At 38.8% G+C, this 20409-nt stretch overlaps 1 protein-coding gene across 1 annotated transcript in view; it reads left to right on the forward strand.

The window, feature by feature from the left end:
• The first annotated feature begins 352 nt into the window (after positions 1-352).
• The window catches only part of LOC139741261 (uncharacterized), a 92092-nt gene continuing 72035 nt past the window's right edge, over positions 353-20409 (forward strand). The window contains exon 1 of the mRNA XM_071651857.1: positions 353-411. Within this exon, the coding sequence (XP_071507958.1) occupies positions 396-411 (16 nt within the window). The 5' untranslated portion in view covers positions 353-395. The remainder of the gene's footprint in view (positions 412-20409) is intronic.

Raw genomic sequence — 20409 nt, forward strand, 5'->3', positions numbered from 1 at the left:
CTACTGCACACCTGACTCAACTTGCGGACATTTCTTTCGAAAGTACGAGCATGCATTCTTAAAGTGAGTCTGGCACAATCTAATCTCTTTTATTCGACGTAATTTCTTTAAAAATGTAGGAAATCCTCTCTGTTTCTGTAAAATGAAGCGTCGCTACCTTGAGAGAAATAATGTGAGTCGGGATACCGTCATCAAAGTGAATCGAGATTAATCTGATCATAGTACTCTTCATTTTGGACTGGATTCGGACCTGTGACATTTTTAATCAATCGAAGCACTCTTCTACGAGGAATACTCCTTACTGACTTACCAGTTGATCTTGCAGGAAGAAAGGAAGGATCATGGAGTTAATTTGCCGTTCGTTGGCTGTCCTATTTGCCATCTTTTCATGGATTATGGATTCAAGCAATGGTGGGTAAAAATCTTTTGAGATGAATTGTCTTGGTGGGTTAGAATGACAACGTAATAATTGCATTTAAAAGTATTTGCATGTATTTCAGCGTTATTTTTGTTCTGATCTTTACATGTACTCAGCATACTCTGGTTTACTATGACTGCAGCTGTAAAAAGAGAAAACTACAATGATTGAATAGATCGTGCAATAGAGAGATATTGGTGATCGTATTTCATGACAACGAATGTAATTACGATAGCATTCTGTCTTTCTCTTACTCCGCACACGCGCACCTGCTCACGTAAGCTGTACTCGGGGGACGTGGTGGACATCGAGAAATGAGAGTGTCCTACGCGTTTGTTTGTCTGTTTGTGCGTGCGTGTACCATCTCGTTTGTCCTTGATGCTTTGCGTCCTTGAATCAGTCAACAGAAAATAATCTATTCGACGAATTTCAAAGGTTTTGCAAACAATCAGTATCGGCTGCGTACAGCCATTCAAAAGGGAAGCGAAATATGCAAAGCTTACTATCAATACGTTTATGATTTTTTTTTTTCCAGTACCGGTAGATTATTCACACAAAAACAGTATACAAAGGAGAGTTCTATTTCTTTTTCTAATGTATGCTATGAAAACGATCCTGGAGAAATCTTTCACCTGACCTCGTTTGTTGGTGTCGGGTTTTCTCGGATGAAAGGATTAAAAGCTAATCCTTGTCACATATTACCTCTATCGTTACATGGCACTTTATATACTGATCGCCATATGGAGTACCAAAGAGTGATGTCATGTAGCCATTCATTGCTATGGAAACTGGTTCTAAACAACCTCACCTGGCCCGAGATTGTAAGGGCGCACCTAGTTCCAAAGCAAGCTTTAACAAAGGACTGTACAGTGACTTACCGTTTCGATACTCTGTGAAGCCATCATGTATAGTAAATTATTCAGTATACAGTGGCCAAAATGTATGAATGTGTGTGTGTGTGTGTTCACATTATATACGTATTCGTTGAAAGAAAATACGCTCTGTGTACAAGAGGGATGACTTTTCTTACCTTGCCAGGGGAAAAAGAATAAACTTACCGCTCTGCGATTAAACACTGTGAGCTTGAGAATATCTAATGGCTGCACATTGCGCGACATGCTCCGTAAGTTTTTATATTGTTATTATATTCACGTTGTTGTATCATCATCATCATCATCACCTCCATCCGAGAATCGTACCTGAAAGGGACTGTACAGTATACTGGTTGAGGTGAGAATTCAGGTTTATAACATTAATTTTTTGGTGAGATAATGAGAAACCTCTCGTGAAATATGAAAGAGAATGTTATTTCAAGAAGGATTCAACGTTTATTTGATGAAAATTGGCCTTGAAATGGACTAATATAAAAAACAAACAAACAAAAAACGATCGTAATAAAATTGACAGGCCAGGATTTTTATGAGGATCTTTTTGCTTTACCTTGTTTTTAGATATCTCAGTCAAAGACCGATTTTCATCAAATAAACTTTTGATTCCCCTTAGAATGGTATGCTCTTTAACGTTTCATTGAGTGGTTTCTAATTATCTCGCAAAACGTTACAAGCTGAATCCTCACCTCAACCAGTACTGTACAGTCCCTTTAACGTCTATATGTCACGTCAATCTTGCTGCCGAATAGTCGCTTAAAACCTTTTAAACGACTGGTCTCGTATCGTGGAAATAAGGCCAAAGAATAATAGCTATGTATAAGAGGATCTTCAATTCAATTCATTTCAAATCATTTCATTTCAAATTCTTAATTTCATTTTCGACAAGAACATAGACACTTCACTTTCTTCTGCATTTTTGGTAATAGAGAATAAGGTTTAATAAGCAAAATTAAACAATCTGAGAATAGTATACATTAATTGTGAAACCTTGTACGTGTACATGGTCATGAAAACTGAAGTGATGAAAATGAAGTAACAATACGCAAACTGCGAAAAATGGAGGTACCCACTAAGCTTCGCTCACGCTGTGTTGTGCTGCTCCTACGTCAGTCAGCCGAACCAACATCTAAATCAATTCATGACAACGCCCATACCCCACCCCGCTCCTTAAGAGAGGGCGGACAGTTCTTAATGCACCTCCCCGCCGGGGGGCACCCCTCCCTGATGGTACTAAAAGCCTTGCAGCCTCAAGATGACATGAATCCCCGTAATGGGAACGGCCAAAGCACCTGTGCCCATCGGCCTGCCCGGTCTAAAGCTCCACGTGGGTCAAACCAATCCAGGCTCAAAATATAATCGATTGAATGATAGCAGCGAGCGAAAAAGAAAAAAAAAAAAAAAAAAGGAGACAGGCGGAACGGAAACGAAGAAATCTAAAAAAAAAAAATGACATAAATCTAAAGGGCATGTATGACCTTATCACTTAGAGGTGTTTTTTTTTTGTTTTTTTTTTGTTTTTTTGCATATCGATATCAATCAGTACCTGAGTAATATTCGAAGAAGTGCACTTACAAAGCAAGGTCTTAATTATCTGACTGACTAGCATTGTTGGATTGCTGCGTTATCATCCTTCTACTGTTCAACGCTCGGGGGGGGGGGGGGGTCTACTCATGAGATGATTGTAAACTGGGTTGTTGTTGTTTTTTATGAGACCTATCCACAGCATTGTCCCTTGTATACATCCATGCAGGCATAAAAGTCAGATTTGACATCTTGCAACTCAGTTACATGATGATAAAGATCATTCTCGGATCCCTACGAGTATACATAGTCTTTCAAAAAGACATGTAACAACATCGAATTTGTGTATTTTAAGTTGCACGACAATGTCAGCTTTTGGAAGGTGCATTATGGTTATTATTAAAGTTTTTTTCTTCTACCACAACAACTCCGCAAAAGAGGGAACGCGTTTATTGATGACAATGCATTTGATGCTGAAAAGAACAGAAGCCACCTTTTAATCTTATTTTACATCTTGTCAGTTTTCTTCTTGTCAATGGCATTTAACAAGCTGCCAAATTGTATTAAAAAAATCACCTTGGTCAATATCATCGTCATTTTGTGTACTGTAATTATTGTTTTCATTTCAGTTGTTTTATTTGCGACCGCGCGTTTTCCAATTATTCTAAAAAAAGAAACAAAAAGAAAATATTCGTAGAAGCTGGACACCTGATGTGTTATGTTTTATGTGGATGTTTTGAAGGATTTCGATTTAACCGTCAATTGAAATGAATTCTACCGTGATTATCATAGCTCAAGGCATTCGCATGATCCATTACATCCGAACAGAGCTCTTTATTCTGCTTCAATTATGAGTGTTTGCGTCATGTTTGCCCGTCTGCAAATGATACATTATTCGGCAGATGATGTGTAATACACTGTCCCTCCATTTATCGACGACAGTTCACCTGCTGGTAAGTATATAAATGTCCATCGATTAACGTGGATTTTATCAACGTGACGTATTAATACAAAATCCACACACAGGCACCCACACAGACACAAACGCACACACACATTTCCCCAACCGCGCTTTCATATTATTGTTAGAGTTGATTTGTAACCATTGAAGTCATTCATACGACCATATTTTCGCTGCTTTTTTATGGGCGATATGAGTTGATCTCTCAGAAAGGATATATATATATATATATATATATATATATATATATATATATACATATATGTATACATTTGTTTATTTATTTGTTTATTTGTATAGAGAGACAGACAAACAGACAAATGATTTATTGAATAGTTGGTGAATTCTCATCACTGTTCGTTTTCTGTGTCCATTTGATCCTTGCATATTATGTGACACGAAATTGCCTCCATTATGCGAAGGGTCTGCGTCTGTGGTTTCTGTAGATTTCATAATAATGCTAATTTATCTTCAATTAGGCCTACATTATGCGAAAGATCCAAACAGCAAACACAATTCTATAACGCTTTGAAAAAGTGCATTTTACGACATGATTTCTATAATCGTTTTTCTGCACAGTCGGAAAAAAAACACAAGCAAACACGACTCAGCGACTTGTTGCATTCTGCTGATTTTACGCCGCTCGTTTGCACAGCACCAAGTATAGTAACCATGATCTTGGCAAGGGGGAGGGGTAGGTATCTGTATTATCCTTTTTCACACCGTCCGTAACTGGCTCTTGCTGTTGTTGTTCTTATATTTTCTTCAGAAACGGTACAGTAGCTGAAAGAGGAAACACAGTGAACATGCATTGGCATAAATCGATAAACTGCAGACTGTTGTAGCCGGTTCAGTAGCGTCTGAAAAGCACGCTTGGAAGAAGTTGAACAAGGAACACCCCCTACAATTTCACTGCAAGTCGCGCAAGCGCATGTTGTGTACTTCATTGCACAAATGCATTTGGGCTTTTCCCCTGTCCCCAGTCAATCGCGGGGTTTAAAGTGATGGTACAGTATTGGTGGAGATGAGAATTGGGCTTTTAACTTTTTGCGAGATACCAAGAAAGCACTTATGATATAGTACAGTGCATACCATTTTAAGAGGAACTCAAAGTTTATTTGATAAAAATCGGGTTTGGAATGACTGAAACATTCAAAACAAAGTAAAACAAAGCGATCGTAATAAAGTGTGGGTCCCACACTTTATTAGAATCGCCCTTTTTTTTGGATATCTCAGCCATTTCAAAACCAATTTTCATCAAATAAACGTTGAATTCCTCTTAGAATTACTAGTACATGCTCTTTCATATGTCGTACGAGGTTTCTCATTATCTTACCAACAAAAAAAATTGAAACCTGAAATTAGGTATCAACCCAAACTGTACGATCCCTTTAAGAACGGGGGGAACGTTTTCCCTCGCATCATCGTTCAGGGCGAACTGGTTTTAGCCTTCTCAACAAACGTGACAAAATGAAAATGAATGCCGGTAATACAAACCAAGCAGAAATTGTAACTGATGCCCATTGCCGATATGTTGTTAGACTCTAAATTTAAACAGACATTAGTTTATATCCTTGAGGTATATAGCCTGCGTCAATCTCGCACGTTTTAAAATCTTCCCTGAGGGTACATTAAAAACTTGTCTTCTCATCGTCCTGTTTCTCTCAACCCTTCCGTCATTCCTCCGTTTCTCCCTTCGCTTGTCTCTTTTTACGATATATATTCTTTCTTCGCGTGAGGAAAGTTCACGTCCACCTTCAATTTCGCTCGTTCCATCCCATCAGCCCCAATTTGATGCACGGGAGTCTCGGATTTGATGGATATCCGATTGGCAGTGTATGACTGTGGTTAACTTTTATTTGTCTTTTCTCCTTGAAGTACGCGAGATCAGTCAGCTCTATAACTATGTAGGGGGAGAAAGCCCCTGTTCACATACCAATACATCGATCTTCAATGGCCTAGGATTCTTATTTCCTGTGGCGATTGTATATATGTTGTCTATCCTTGTATGTCGCGATATAAGATTTCGGATTTCCACTCTCCTTTAACGCTAGTAAATCGACACTTGGATTTCGGATTGCGAAAGGCATTAGGTGAAATGACTACGTGATCAATGTAAAACAGCGAGACAATTTATAGAAACCCTTCGTGATCGCGCACTTTCTTGATAGGAAAAGACATCAGTCGTTTAGTCCCTGCGAAAGGTATATTTCGAAGAGATTTCCGAGACATTCTGGGGGTCTGTTCGTGGAAATAAAGGATGTGGTGTTACATCTTGTAACCGTGAGTTAACTCAGTCGGTAGAACGTCTGCCTCACGATCTGAAGGACCCCGGTTCGATACCCGGGTCCCACTGAGCAATGTTGTGTGTCATCATACCGTCCTCTCTATAGTAAGAGGCAAAACACTCTGTTCTTAGGATAGGACATAAAATGGAGGTCCCGTGTGTGACAGAATCACAACTCATACACTTAAAGGGGCATTCCAGACGATTTTCATAATTTCACATCATGTAGTACATAAATCGACAACTTCATGTTTAGATTTGTGGAATTTATTGTGGTTCTTGAGTAGAGAAACAATACTTTGAAAAACGTTAAACAAATTACACTGAACAAGGATGACGACATAGGAGGCTCACATATTTCAGAAATGTAACAGTGTACGAATGTAATTCCATTACAATACTGCTTGCTTGTGAGTTCACCTGTGTATTATCTATGCATGCCTTCTTCTTTTGTTCTGCTTCCTGGAGCCCCAACTCATGCATTCTTATGGTGACTCTGCCATGTCATCATCCTTGTTCATTGCATTTTGTTCTAAATTTTGAAAATATTTTTATTCTTCATCCCAACTATCATAAATTCTGAAACTCTGTCCTTAGTACAACTAATTCATAGTTGTTCAAATGTAAAAATCTGAAAATCATCCGGAGATCTCCTTTAAAAGATCCGGCTTCATTTATTCATCGCAAAAGCAGAGTGGTTATCCAGGTGAAAAGGTCCCGCTTTACATCCAACTTGCTGGACCCCTTGGAAGACTAGCTAGTGCAGCTGAATATTGGCTATCCAGCCATCTTCTCAGATGAAAATGAAACTAACTATAACTAACTCAAGTTTCAAGTGGATCCTGACTGGGCAGGTGAAGGGTCATGAAACATTCAAACATTTCACTATACTACATAACAAAAAAGATGATTCTTCCTACTAACCCTGTTACCGTATAGGCGCAGTTCTTCTGGGATAAAGGAAACTACTGTTGATATTGCTTCCGATGGGTAAGAAACGTAGCATCTTGATGTCACCATGGTAACAAAGGGGAGGAATTCGTGGATGCATTGTGGCGCACAACGTCTCTCTTGATCAACAGGCTGGATTCTTATTTAGCATGTTTGCATAGTTTGGGCACTACTGATCGAAAGCCAGTAGGAACTAGAAATGTCGCTATGGCGACTGGTATGCCTCCGCCATAATGCATGATTTTCCCAATAGGTCTAGATAGTACATGTGGACAATGTGTGATTACATTTTCACAAAATTGGCAAAATATTGAAATGACAAGTTTGTCACAAATGTGTTGAATGTTCACCTTCCTTGACGTAGGTTTAATTGGATGAATAGGAGAGCATGTATCTAGGGATTTAAGGACTTTAACTTGACTTTGACCTATTCATACATTTAGGCATTGAGTAATTTTCACGGTACAGGTGTGGAGAAAAAGTGCAATTTCTGAATTGAATAGTAAATTGTTACCATTTTCATCTGGCCCTTGACCCTAAAATTCATAAGATAATCACTTTCAGGTAGAACATGCATAATATGTACTAAGTCTCAAGATAACTTGAACCACTTCCGAGATATGGAGGAAAAAGTTAGTTCAGCACTTTCACTTGATCTTTGACCTTTTGGGCAAAAAAAGAAGAAAAAAAAAACTTTCCAGAGAATTTCTATTAGGTTACACATGCATACACCAAGTGTAAAAAAAAAATAACCCTGCTGGCATTGCATGAATATGAGGGAAATAGTAAAAAAGTGCAAAAAGTGTTGCACTTGACCTTTGACCCCTGACCTTTGACCCCATGAACCCTACATTCTCTAGATAATCACTTCCAGTCAGTACATGTATACACTATATTTCATAAGATACCTTGAACAATTTTCCAAGGTACGGAGAAAAAAAGAAGTTTTAATATTTTTACTTGACCTTTTGACCTTTGACCTTTGACCTCATGACCCAAACTTTCACCAGAGAATCTTAATTGGGTAATACATGTATACACTAAGTTTCAAGAAAATATCTTCTGGCATTCAATGGATATGGTGGAAATAGTGAAATTTTATGTATTTGACCCTGACCTTTTGACCTTTGACCTTTGACCTCATGACCCAAACTTTCACCAGAGAATCTTAATTGGGTAGTACATGTATACACTAAGTTTCGAGAAAATATCTTCTGGCATTCAATAGATATGGTGGAAATAGTGAAATTTTATGTATTTGACCCTCACCTTTTGACCTTTGACCTTTGACCTCATGACTCAAACTTTCACCAGAGAATTTTAATTGGGTAATACATGTATACACTAAGTTTCAAGAAAATATCTTCAGGCATTCAATAGATATGGTGGAAATAGTGAAATTTTATGTATTTGACCTTGACCTTTTGACCTCTGACCTTGAGCATGTGCACCCAAAAGTTGATAGGCACAACTTCACCCCCTAATACACATACATGCCAAGTTTCATTAGGATACCTCAACAGGTTTTGATAGTTACCTTGTCCACAAAATTCATTACGGACGGACGGACGGACGGAAGGACGGACGGACGGACAACCCGAAAACATAATGCCTCCGGCACCACTTCGTGGCGGAGGCATAAAAACTATAAAAAAACTGACTGCGTGAATGCGTTCTTTGATTGTCAATCTATCTCACTATTGTAATTGATGTTGCTTCTATATATCTCAGTGATGTTGCGGATGTACAGATATCTTTTTCTCGAGGGAGTGTTTGATAAACTTGTTTGTCCAACCTGAGACACTCGAGGAGTTCTCGTTTTGTTTTTTCCTACCAACGACTATAGCCTGTAGAAAATCTGAACTTCATTTCTGGAAGTGTACTCTGCAGAGTAGAACCGGTTTGACATCATAATATTCCTTGCCTCTGTATGAATCTAATGTGATTTCGTTGAATGGGGACAGAAATTATGCGTTTTATCTTGTGTCATTTTCTTAAATGAAGAAAAACGCTGCAAATAAATCGACATCAAAATCAGTGTAGTCCACGGTTTTCGTTAGTGCACTTTTTATTGCAACAATTCCTATATCACTTCCTTTTGGAATGCGTTGAGCATGAATCATACGAAAAGAGGAAATATTGAAAGAGGCTTATCAATAGACATGTTTATATATTCAGACCGGGACGAGCCGGGGAGATTCGCCACTGTCTGCGGCCTTGACTTAAGGAATGAGAATGAACGGTTTCGAGGGGGGAAACTAGGCCCGACCTCCAACCGATAGACAACCAGACGATGTCGGCAGCTCTTCCCGAAATTCGCCGGCTTTCCCTTTTGGTGCTCGGTAATCAAAAGTGATGTTGCGGAACTGCCTCAGGCCCCGCACGGACAATAGACTTCACGACTACCAACAGTGAGAACTGAGATTCCTTTTGATCAGCAGATCGGGAAAATAGCTCATAGCAAACCTCACAAGTGCTTGCACGCAAAATCCTTTAACCCTCCCATTTCCACAAGCCGGTATCTTGTTAACATGGCATGTAGACAGGTAACCCGTGGGACTTAAAGCGTTAAACATAAGTAGAGAGAAAATTTATCACGTTTGGAATGGAGCAATCGTTAAGACATTGAAAGACCTATAGCAATCTTCCTGATAGGGAGAAGTAACCGAGCAGAAGGGCGAAAGAGCTACTGCAAAATAACCCCACACTTTATTCTGTCTATGTTGTCTATTGATCATGAAAGCGTTTTGCAATCACAAAAAGGGCGGTACATAGGTCGTAGCCTACTTTCAGGCCTCGTGATGCAAATTTCTCTCGCACTGTCATCCCTGCCTCACTTGACTCTGAGTGTGGAAACAGACTCGCAGTGTGGAAAATTAACCCACCGGGCCTTTACCTAAAGACTAGTAGAGTAGCTGCAGAAATGCAGACGAAGGGTTGAAAATGGAAACGAAGAAGTAGATCTGTCTGAAAGGGGAAATGAAACTAAAAACTTAAAACGAAGGCAAAATAAAACGGACTGCAAAGTGATGATGACTGGAGAGAGAGGACAAAGACTGTTGGACCAAAAAAAAAGAAAAAAAAAAGGAGAGCACTAGAAGTGGGAAACAATGAAGAGTAAAGGCGGGAAAAGATCAATTGATTTACAGACTGAATGATGAAAGGACTCTGCAATTGCTTAATTGCTAACTTGGACAACACGCACTCAAAGCATTTTTGGGGGTAACGGCGTAAAAAAAGTGAAATAAAAACGCCAAATTGATTAGTGGAGGCAACTTCAAATGAATGTTGGTGGTCTTGCTTCTATCCTTTACTGTCCCTCCAACCACGCATTCAAAGCACGTCATTGAAGGGAACCTATCGCACTACACGGATAATGCAAGAGATTAATTAGATGTAGCAAGCCCCAATTTATCTAATCACCTTATGATATAATGGTTCATTAGGCATGCCGTATTGCCGCATCAATTTCATAAATGGGGTTTATGGAACGCCATCCTTATTACACTTGTTCAGGAATTATCGGTGTCATTATCTTTCTCTTTCACACCGCGGGTTTATTATAGTGTCAAATGATCGCCCGTCCGTTTTATCTTTATCTTTGTTTTTTGTAATACGCTGGTAAAAAAATGAATGCAGCGTTTGTTGTTTGTTAGGAAAAACAACCACGCGGTGATAGAACCGCAAGGTTAACTGTTGTCAAGCATTTAAAGCGTAAACTATACTTCTTGGAGGATCGAAATTTCGAAAATCCATAGTTGAAAGTGCCTGAGATCATGTTTCGTATAAGACTATAATTAATGGAATTGTAATTTCCGAAAAGAGGCTCGACTTGGATAGTTTCTCCTTTTTTTAAATGCAGATATCACCACAACTACAATAGAGAATTTCATTTGTGGTTTTCTTGCGGCTTTGTATCATTGTGCTGCTGTGTGTTTGGATGTGTGTGTGCGTTGTCTATTCACTAGTGTGTCAATCGCAGGAGTCAACTACGTACAAACCAGTACTTCGTTTTTCAAGATATTGGTTGGCTTTGGCCTCACATACCACTTCACATCGAAAAAGAAAAAAAAAAACCGGTAAAAACGCTATTCAATGCCGTTGTGTATATGGGTAGCACACTTTAACATCCCTTGCACTACGGAATTGTTGAATCGGTTTAACGTGGTTTTCTCCAGAGACGAAGTCCTGGGTTGTGAGTTCCACAGTGTACCTGTGCTATGCAGTACTCATGAATATACAGTGTACTATGTGAAAGTAAAAATTCATGAAATTTTAATGTGGTTGCTTGTGTTAAATTTCATCATTACACAAAAATGTCCTCGATGGCCGACTGCCATTCTCAAGATGGAAAAACAAAATCGGAACAAATGACAACACCCAAATATTGCTTCTCAGTTTAGTTCAGTTCAGCTTATTTTCATTCATCATAAAATACACAAAAATACAAAGACACATGAATGGGGATCAACAAAAGAACTTTTAAGTCTTATGACACGTTAACCCCGGTAATATAAAATATTCCATTACGAAGGACACAAAACACAAACACAACCGTACGATCATAAAAAAAGTAGTCCAATCTTGTTTCTCGAAAGTTCCATTGACCCACAGCCCCCCCCCCCCCCTTTTCCCCCCAATCTTCATCGGCCTCTGATTTTGGCTAACAATCAAATGTATGAAGACTGCCGACTCCTCCCTGAAATTCAGTTATGTAATATAACTATGTATTAGAGTATGTGCAGCTGTTCATTCCCATTAGTAAAAAAAAAAACATAAAAAATATCAGATCTCGTAAAGGTATGACGAGTAAATGATTCAAACATTAAAGTTATTCAGTTTCTAAACACGCAATTTCACGTGAAAGATTTAACCGTCACGGATAGGCCGCGCTCATGAAAAGCCGACACCCAAACTTGCATGGAGAGCACCGGACCGCGTGGGCGACAGTTCCTTTAACACATCAAGCTTTCAAATCGGTGAATTGTGTACACATCGGTCGTGTTTGCTTGCAACAAGGATTGGACTTTCACTGCCTCCTTTTTCACTCGACACGCGCACTTTATTGTGATGGTAATCAGAAAGTTGATATGGACCCAGGAACGCAGCACGCACATGTTCCAGAAAGGGGAAGATAAGTTATACAGCTTCAATTACCTTATCAAATAGAGAAAGCTGCTTCCACGCTCGACATCTACGGGAACTTTACCTCCACGCTGCACATTTCTAATTTACATCAGCTGATAGCATTTGTCCCTCTTCCTTATACCTCCCCCCCCCCCCCGGCAAAAAACAAAAACAAAAACAAAAACAAAAACAAAATATCCCCTCACTCCAGGCGTAATAATCTATTTTAATGTGTCCATCTTCTGAAAAAAGAAATTAAATGAAGAAAGGGCTCGTGAAAAGAAAAATATTGTTCAAGTAATCGTTTGAAATCTAAAGTCCGAAAAAGGAGCTATGCAGTCACTATGTTGCGGATAATATGAAGTAGAGCCAGATATGATTAAAACAAAGAGATGATTCTATGCATTTTCCGTGCATCCCTATGATATACAGTATACATTATAGGTACTGACGTTTTGGCCCTAAATCAACCTCTAAATATGATGGAGCTTATGAATTTTGTTCATAACTTCGATAGTTTACCATCAGTAGGAGATAGCTCTCCATAATACTAGTAGTGTAAAAGACTGTATAGCAGACATGGAGCACACACGTACATGATTTAGACAAAGGTACAAGTTGGACATGCGGTGTTGTAGGCTGAAAATGAAGTACAGGTCAAACGGGAATTAAGCTTAACGTAAAGCTTACCTCTATTCATCTTCTTTGGTTCTTTAAACTTTCAAGAATAAACCCGATGGCTAGCCTGTATTTTCTTGGGTCAGTATGGTCTGTGTAAAATGAGCTCTCCAGTAAAATAAAAAGAAACGAAAAAAAAAAAAAGAATACTTACCGATGAATGAAACTCTAGATATTGCATAACATTTTCATCGTAAATGAAGGATACAGAGTGTAATTCGTTGCGCATTGATAATACAGTACTCTCCGCATAATCGGGTAGGCTCGGGCAGAGCGTTTCTTACCCGATTAAGCGGAGTAGCCGATTAACAGAAGAACACGTCTCGTTCACAATTATTGACACACACAATGTGTATGTACATGCATTGTACACTGCACCAAACACCTACACTGTATGCGTATTACGGTAACACGCGTGCTTGCACGGCACATTATACATACCTTACACTTGCTCAGTCACGAGCAATAATTTACACTCTTTTTATGGACAAATATGTCTTCAGAAAACTTTGTCATTTGACTATAGACTCCTCGCTAACACGCAGGGGCTTTCCGAAATGAACACGTCTCTTTGCGTGCACTAGTCACGCAGAGCGTCGGGTTGCTTTTCGAGAAGTGCCTGGGGAAAAGCAAAATTATGGAGCTGATGCATGGCCTGATTTTCGTTGCAAACTTCTCGTATTTTGAATGTTGTTGCGGAGCAAGGGAGGAGCCCAAACTGTGTGTTCAACTCCTGTCTGTCTATGCAGCTGTGAGTGCCAGCTATATACAATGTTCGTATACGTGTGATGTGGCAAGTCGGTACTGGTACTTGTGTTTTCATGTTTAATCACTCCCCAAATGATCGGTCTTCTCTGCAAATTAAGCAGAGAATGGATTAGCCGTGTAAGATTTGACATTCATGATTTCTGAAGTGTTATATCTGCGATAAAATGTGGGTAGAAATTAGATAAGAAGAAAATCGTTTACCCGTGTATGCGGAGAAGCAACACGATTATCAGATGATTTTAATGTGCATTGGAATTGTTTTTGACATTACTACCCAATTAAATGGAGCACCCGATTAAGCGATACCCGATTACGCGGAGTGTACTGTAATTCACTGCGTGTATTTTTGGAGCGGGAACGCTTACCTCACTATTCCTTATCTCCTCCAGTGATTGACAGGAAGAGCGCAAGAAATTTTAAGCAGTAATACTCGGCTTAATAGATGCTTATCGCTTCTTTTATGTAAAGTTGTTTAGTGCGCTTTCAACGTGCACATGAAGGACCCTTATTCACATTGCATATAGTAAGATATAAAGATAGAGTGCTCCACGAGACGAAATGTATTGACAAAAATAGAATTTGCATGATTATGAAGAAACTCTACAATTAATGAATGCACTGTGAACAGGAAGATGAGGTGAACAATGATGATAATAATCAGACAAAACCAACCACACACACAAACACGCAATTGCGTGCAAAAAAAATAAAAGACACCAAGTATTGATTATCATACAAAGTGATACATAATGACAGATGCTTAAACAAAGCTTTCGCAACTTACTTGCAAAGTGGTGAATTATAAGCTATTACATCGTCGGATGCAGATGCAGATGGGATAATTTTATGAGATCGAAGGCGATCGAGAGCAAATGCAGAGTTGTTATATTTTAAACACCTTCAAGTTGCCATTCTGGAACCCATTATTGAGTTTTCTTTTCAGGTAAAGAATTTTGGACGTTTCTGCTGTTTAAGTTTTCAGTCTTAACTAGGTGTCAGCTAATCGGTTGGGGCGGTGGATGGATGTAATCATATTCTAACATAAGGTTGTAGTCCATTACGTCTTGGTTTATCGGAATTGACACGGGCTGCTTTGCGTCAGGTGTTTAAATAGTCTTTCTCCGTTCATTGGCCCTGCTTTATTAAACCATGTGATGGAAATATCTCGTACTTCTTTGAAGCACAAGCCTAAAGTGATGGGTTCCCAGTTCATCTGATGTATTATTTTGTCTTGCCTTGCTTCTATAGTGAGTATTGTCCTCTTTTATTCTATTTGATAAATAACTCTGGATCTCTCATATCCAGTGAAGCAATCACTATGATATCCATAAACTCAGAAGGCACATTCCGCGCTGTATTAGAAGAGAAAGATAAATGAATTGAATTTTAGTGCCAGTATATCCCCGCGTCAACGTGCTATAGCTAAAAATAATTTACATCTCCGCCTTAGCGAGCCGCTGCCAGCCGCTTAGAATGAGAGGAGCAGACGACAGTGAAAAGAGCTGGGCGAATTCGTTTTTGAACTGTGCAAACATAGCGCGTTTTTCTTTTTTTATACTGCCACTCGACCGTCTCCGATCACTAATGTGCTCTTGCCTTTGCAAAGAGTCATTATTTGTCCAGTCGGGGAATTGCTTAAAAGACAAATTGAAGTGGAAGAGGACAGCGCAATTAAGGTGAAGGGCAAAAGGGACGATGTGAATGAAAAATGAAATAGAGAGAGCGAGAGAGCAAAAAAAGCAGAGAGAGAGGGAGAGATGAGCCCAGAGGAGAGAAGGGGTGATGGGGGAAAAAGTGCGTGCGTGTACGAGCGTGTGAGTACGTGTCAAAAAGTGTGTTTTTATTTTCTTAAAGGTTGACTATACTGCTGCTGATAAGGAATCTTAACTGTTGAAAGGGTCAAGGCGACGGACACCTACAGCTTTTAGCAAATAATTCTATGAATATTTTATACAAGGGGAATAGGGGAGATGGATGAGAGATAGGCCTACATCAATTAGCCGTGGGTGAGTTTTTGAAGAGTGTAATTCATTCTTTTGATCTTACATTGTAAAGTTAGGCGTATTTTCGGATTGTGAGTTATGCAATTTTTGTGAACACAATATGGTGGCAAACCAACTTAAGTAATTTATTATGGCACTGGAGGCTATAGGCACAAAAATGTATGGATGTAACGTTGTATATCTTTACAGATATATTTTTTATATATGTGGCCCCTGATCCTGATGCAGGCCATGACAGGACAAACGGTCGATTAGAAGGGAAACGAAGAGAGGACAGTCCACCTCAAATCTGATTTCTTTCACTATATTATGCTATCCACAATGAGGCACCGCGTACGTTTCGGGCAGGAACGATCTATATCGCACTATGGATTATTTAGAGTAATGTAGTTTTGCTTCCAGAAGCAAGTCAACTCCATTCTTATCAAAATTGATTTGAGATATTTGCGATTAAAGCTAAAAAAAGGAGAAAATACTAATGAAATATGGTATTTAAAGTCATAATTACGGAACACTCCTTGTTACTTAACAAGTGAGGCATCACTGGAAAGTTCATACTCTGCTCTTTAATGATGGGCTTGCATTAAAATATCTAAAAATGATGCGTAGCCTATTTTGCGATGAAACTCTCCACATCTATTCATCTGACTATCTATCTATCTATCTATCTATACATACATACATATATACATACATACATATATGTACATAATCTTATACATAATTTTTAAAAACACGATAAACGACATGTATACCCACGCTATATCTTCCTTTTAAAAAAGAGAAAGTTAGGGACACAGGCTTGAGAAGACGGGGGAATGGAGGGAAACGAATGGGGGAGATATATGCAGTGAAAAGACATTATGCTAGAACAGGATGTACTTCATACGTCAGAGATACGTGGTAGCACTGTATGCCTGGACGGTGAAGTGATAGCAGATAGGACCGGGAGAAGACACGTGTTTACTTAATACTTGCTGAAGTGGAGAGAATGTTCAACGACAGAGAAACGAGCGAGCCTGCTTGCGATCCCGCCCCCTTATCCATTTCCGACAAGGGCGATATCTATCCCTATTTGGCCGGAGAAACCAAAAAAAAAAAAAAAAAAAAAAAAAAAAGGTTGGATACCTTCTTCACAGCGTCTTTGATTTAGCAAAAACGTCGGCCTGATAGTCATCTGAAATGAGAGAGAGAGAGGGAGGGAGGGATGGAGAGGGGGAGGAAGAATAAAGAAAGGTTTGGAAAACACTGTCACATTGAGTGAAAATGCTTCAATTTCGCTCAGACACCGCATTAGTAAGAGGGAATTTCACAAAACTGTTCACACATAAAAAAGGGCGCGAATATATTCATTACATGAACTACACAATGATGAGTTTGAATAGGTGAGCATGTACTGTCACTCTACTCAGCTTTCAGTGTTATTGTCCTATATCCAATGCAAGATAATTTTATCATATCCTGTAAAATCTTAGATATTTCACTTTAGATGTTCCACACTCTGTGATCATCACTGTAAACATTCGCAGCAAGGGCAGTGCAGTGTGTCGATGAAATGGCATCACCCGCATTCCATTAACAAGAAATCACGCCACGCTGGACATACTTTCATACGTCATAAGGATGAACTGAACGCCTTCTATCATGCATTAACAACAACAACAACAACAACAACAACAAAAAACTTACCGTTGTGGAATCTCGTGTCATGCTGAAAAATCTCTATATCGACGTAATCAACAACATCTTGACCCATTAGATTATTTTTTTATTTTTGCCCTTTTGTAGTGACTGCAAAATAAACCTCAATCTCTTCCGGATTACTAAAAAAAAAGAGCATGATATATCAAGTGCATTGATTCGTAAATACACACTAAGAAAAAATGATTCATTCTTGCACCTTTTAAGGGTGCAAAGTGATGTCACACTGGTGGCTCCCTATGGGTGTTATCTTGCACCCTCGAGAAATGGGTGCAAAAGTGGTACCTTGCGCAAGGGTATAACCTTGCAACCTGTGGGTGCACCTTTGCAACGCCAAAGAAGGTGCAACATTGCACCCTTTATTGAGGGTGCGAAGTGGTTCCCTTGGGTGCATATTTCCACCCACACTTAGTGGTGCTAAGTTGCACCCTTTTCTTGAGGGTGCATCTTTCCACCCACACTAATTGGTGCTGAGATGCACCTTTCTTGAGGGTGCGATCTTTCTCCCTTTAATTTTCGGCGCAACTTTGCACCCTCTCTTGCCTCTACTTTTGGTGCAACTTTACACCTTTCGTGAGGGTGCAAAGAAGCACCCTAAGTTCCAAGATTGTAGCCTCTTTTGAGGGTGCGATTTTGTGCCATATGTGTAGGTATAATGTTGCACCTATGTGGTGCTTATTTGATCCATGACTGCAGCAAAATTGCTTCTTTAAAGGAGCCAGTCAGTGTCACTGTCTACGCCTTTAGAGGCGCCATGTTGCCCAGTATAACCTCAAGTGAACCTTGAGATTACTGGGCAATATTGCGTCTCTAGAGGAACAGGCAGTGACACTGATTGGCTCCTTTAAAGAAGCAATTTTGCAGCAGTTATTGATGAAATAAGCACCACATATTTGCAACATTATACCTATAAGGTAAATATACTTAGCATCACATAACAAGGTACAATTTGGTTACTTAACTACTTTAAACCTTGAATAGTGCGAACTAATGCAAGCCTGTTTGCTCAGTATATCAAACTTATGCTGTTGTTGCACTCTGCAAAGTAAATAAGATTGGTGTAATTTGGATCCTGTGAATCATGAAATGTGTGCGTGGAATTTGTGATTTTTGAAATGTTAATGTAGAAGTTAACTTATAGTTGTGTTTGAATGACATACTAAAACCAAATATTTACCCAATTACCTTTCCAATGAGGTGAGCACTATCACTATCTATCAAACAAACCCTCTAGGCAAGAGCATACATCTGCATGAAGGAAGAGGTAAAAATATGATATACATTTGTCTGGATACGTTTTATTCAAAACGTACTTGAATACGTACTTATTCACATAATCTATAAGAATAAGATATGCTTTTTGCCAGTACACAAAGCCTCAAAAAACAAAAGCATGCTACGTACATTTCTAAAGTATGCACCATATTTAAAAAAAAAAAATGTAAGAGGATTTAACAAGTTGTTTGTATGCATTAAAACGAATTGGCCTACATATTTCCATGCGTACAATATTCATGTAACAGTGACGTCATCATGAATCATCAAAAAGATATGTTTCCAGCATAGACATGAATTTATCTAAAATTTAAAACATGTCTTACAATTAGGAGTTTGTTTTATAATGACGATGCCAATTGTCTTAAAGTCCTTATCACGACATGTCTTGGTGTTCACACTTATTCAAATCATGAGATTCTTGGCACTTAGATTACGACTACAATTTATTATGGTTTAGATACTTTAACTGACATACGCATACCATATTCAGGTATACGGGCATTTCGATGAAAACATCTAAATACAAGGTATAATTATAATATGAAAATCGAACTTGATACCAGCCCTTATGGGCTACCAATGGAGACTAGGCAGAATCGCAGTTATCATGGTTATGTATTCAGATTTTGTTTTGGGTGATCAATTCGAGTCCCTCGAGCTGAGATTCCGGAACTGCAATGAGCAAATCATCATAATGACTAACAAAGTGACTGAGAATAATACATGCACCAGTTTCTGTTTCGTTGTTCTATACATAGAAAGTTGTTACGTTTTCCAATCCTCTGTAGGCACACAGAGATTTTCAGATCACCTTTGGCTATAACGCCATGGTCGCGTGCAAAATGATTGCAGCTTATCTAACTTGTAGTTTCCGAATAGGGGACTACCGTGCTTATACATATTAATCGGATGATAGACCCCGTCAAAGAGTAAATTGCGGATATCGTATACCATTGTCAAATCCACTTTTTGTTCTGTACACAGTTTCACTGGACTCTTATGAACCACTTAAGCATTACCAAATCATGGAGTATAAGAATAATCTTATGTTATTTCCTTGAAACGGCTGCATTTGTATGAGCGGGAACAGTTTGGCATCATACATGACTAAATGCATGTATTATACAAGGTTTCAGGACACTTTGAACCGTGTTCCCCCCCCCCTCCCCCCCCAAAAAAAAAAAAACCACACAAAACAAAACAAAGCAAAACAACAACAACGAGTGAATTAATGTCGTATACCCTAGGCCCATTAGTGTATGATCTTTGTCCTTTGAATACATTGCTCATATTTTTCAACAAATAAGCATCTGGATGCAACGTAGGTATATATAAAATGATTTTTTTAAAGGAAAATACATTTAACCACTTCAGAAATAACTGTGGAACAAATAGCATAATATTGACACGTTCCCTTATTCCTAAATGACGTGACAGAAAACTTTCCTCACCGAAATCATTCTGTCGTTATTTAAGTACAAGACATTGATGATTATATACCTAGTTCGATTAAAAGTATACATGGAGTCATTGCAAAAGTATCTAATGAATAGCATGCTTCAGAACTACATCATTGTCATTTATTCTATGACGCTAATAATAGAGTAATTGTTCCGCCATACTGCCTGGCAGGTTGTAGTCCTCCTACGACGTTTGTTCAGCAAATAAGGCACAAAATAAAATTTTGCGAATTTTACACGCTGTTGCCAAAGTATCTAATCTTCTTTACCACTATTCTCAGACATAAGGTATGCTGATGCTGTATGAATTAGAAACGGAAGCTTCACAAATATTCACCATCTAACAAGGTAAAAGCGAAGTGATGT

Source organism: Diadema antillarum, unplaced genomic scaffold, assembly GCF_040938485.1.
Source record: "Diadema antillarum isolate AM-2024a unplaced genomic scaffold, OU_Dant_1.0 seq00000912_RagTag, whole genome shotgun sequence".
Taxonomy (NCBI): domain Eukaryota; kingdom Metazoa; phylum Echinodermata; class Echinoidea; order Diadematoida; family Diadematidae; genus Diadema; species Diadema antillarum.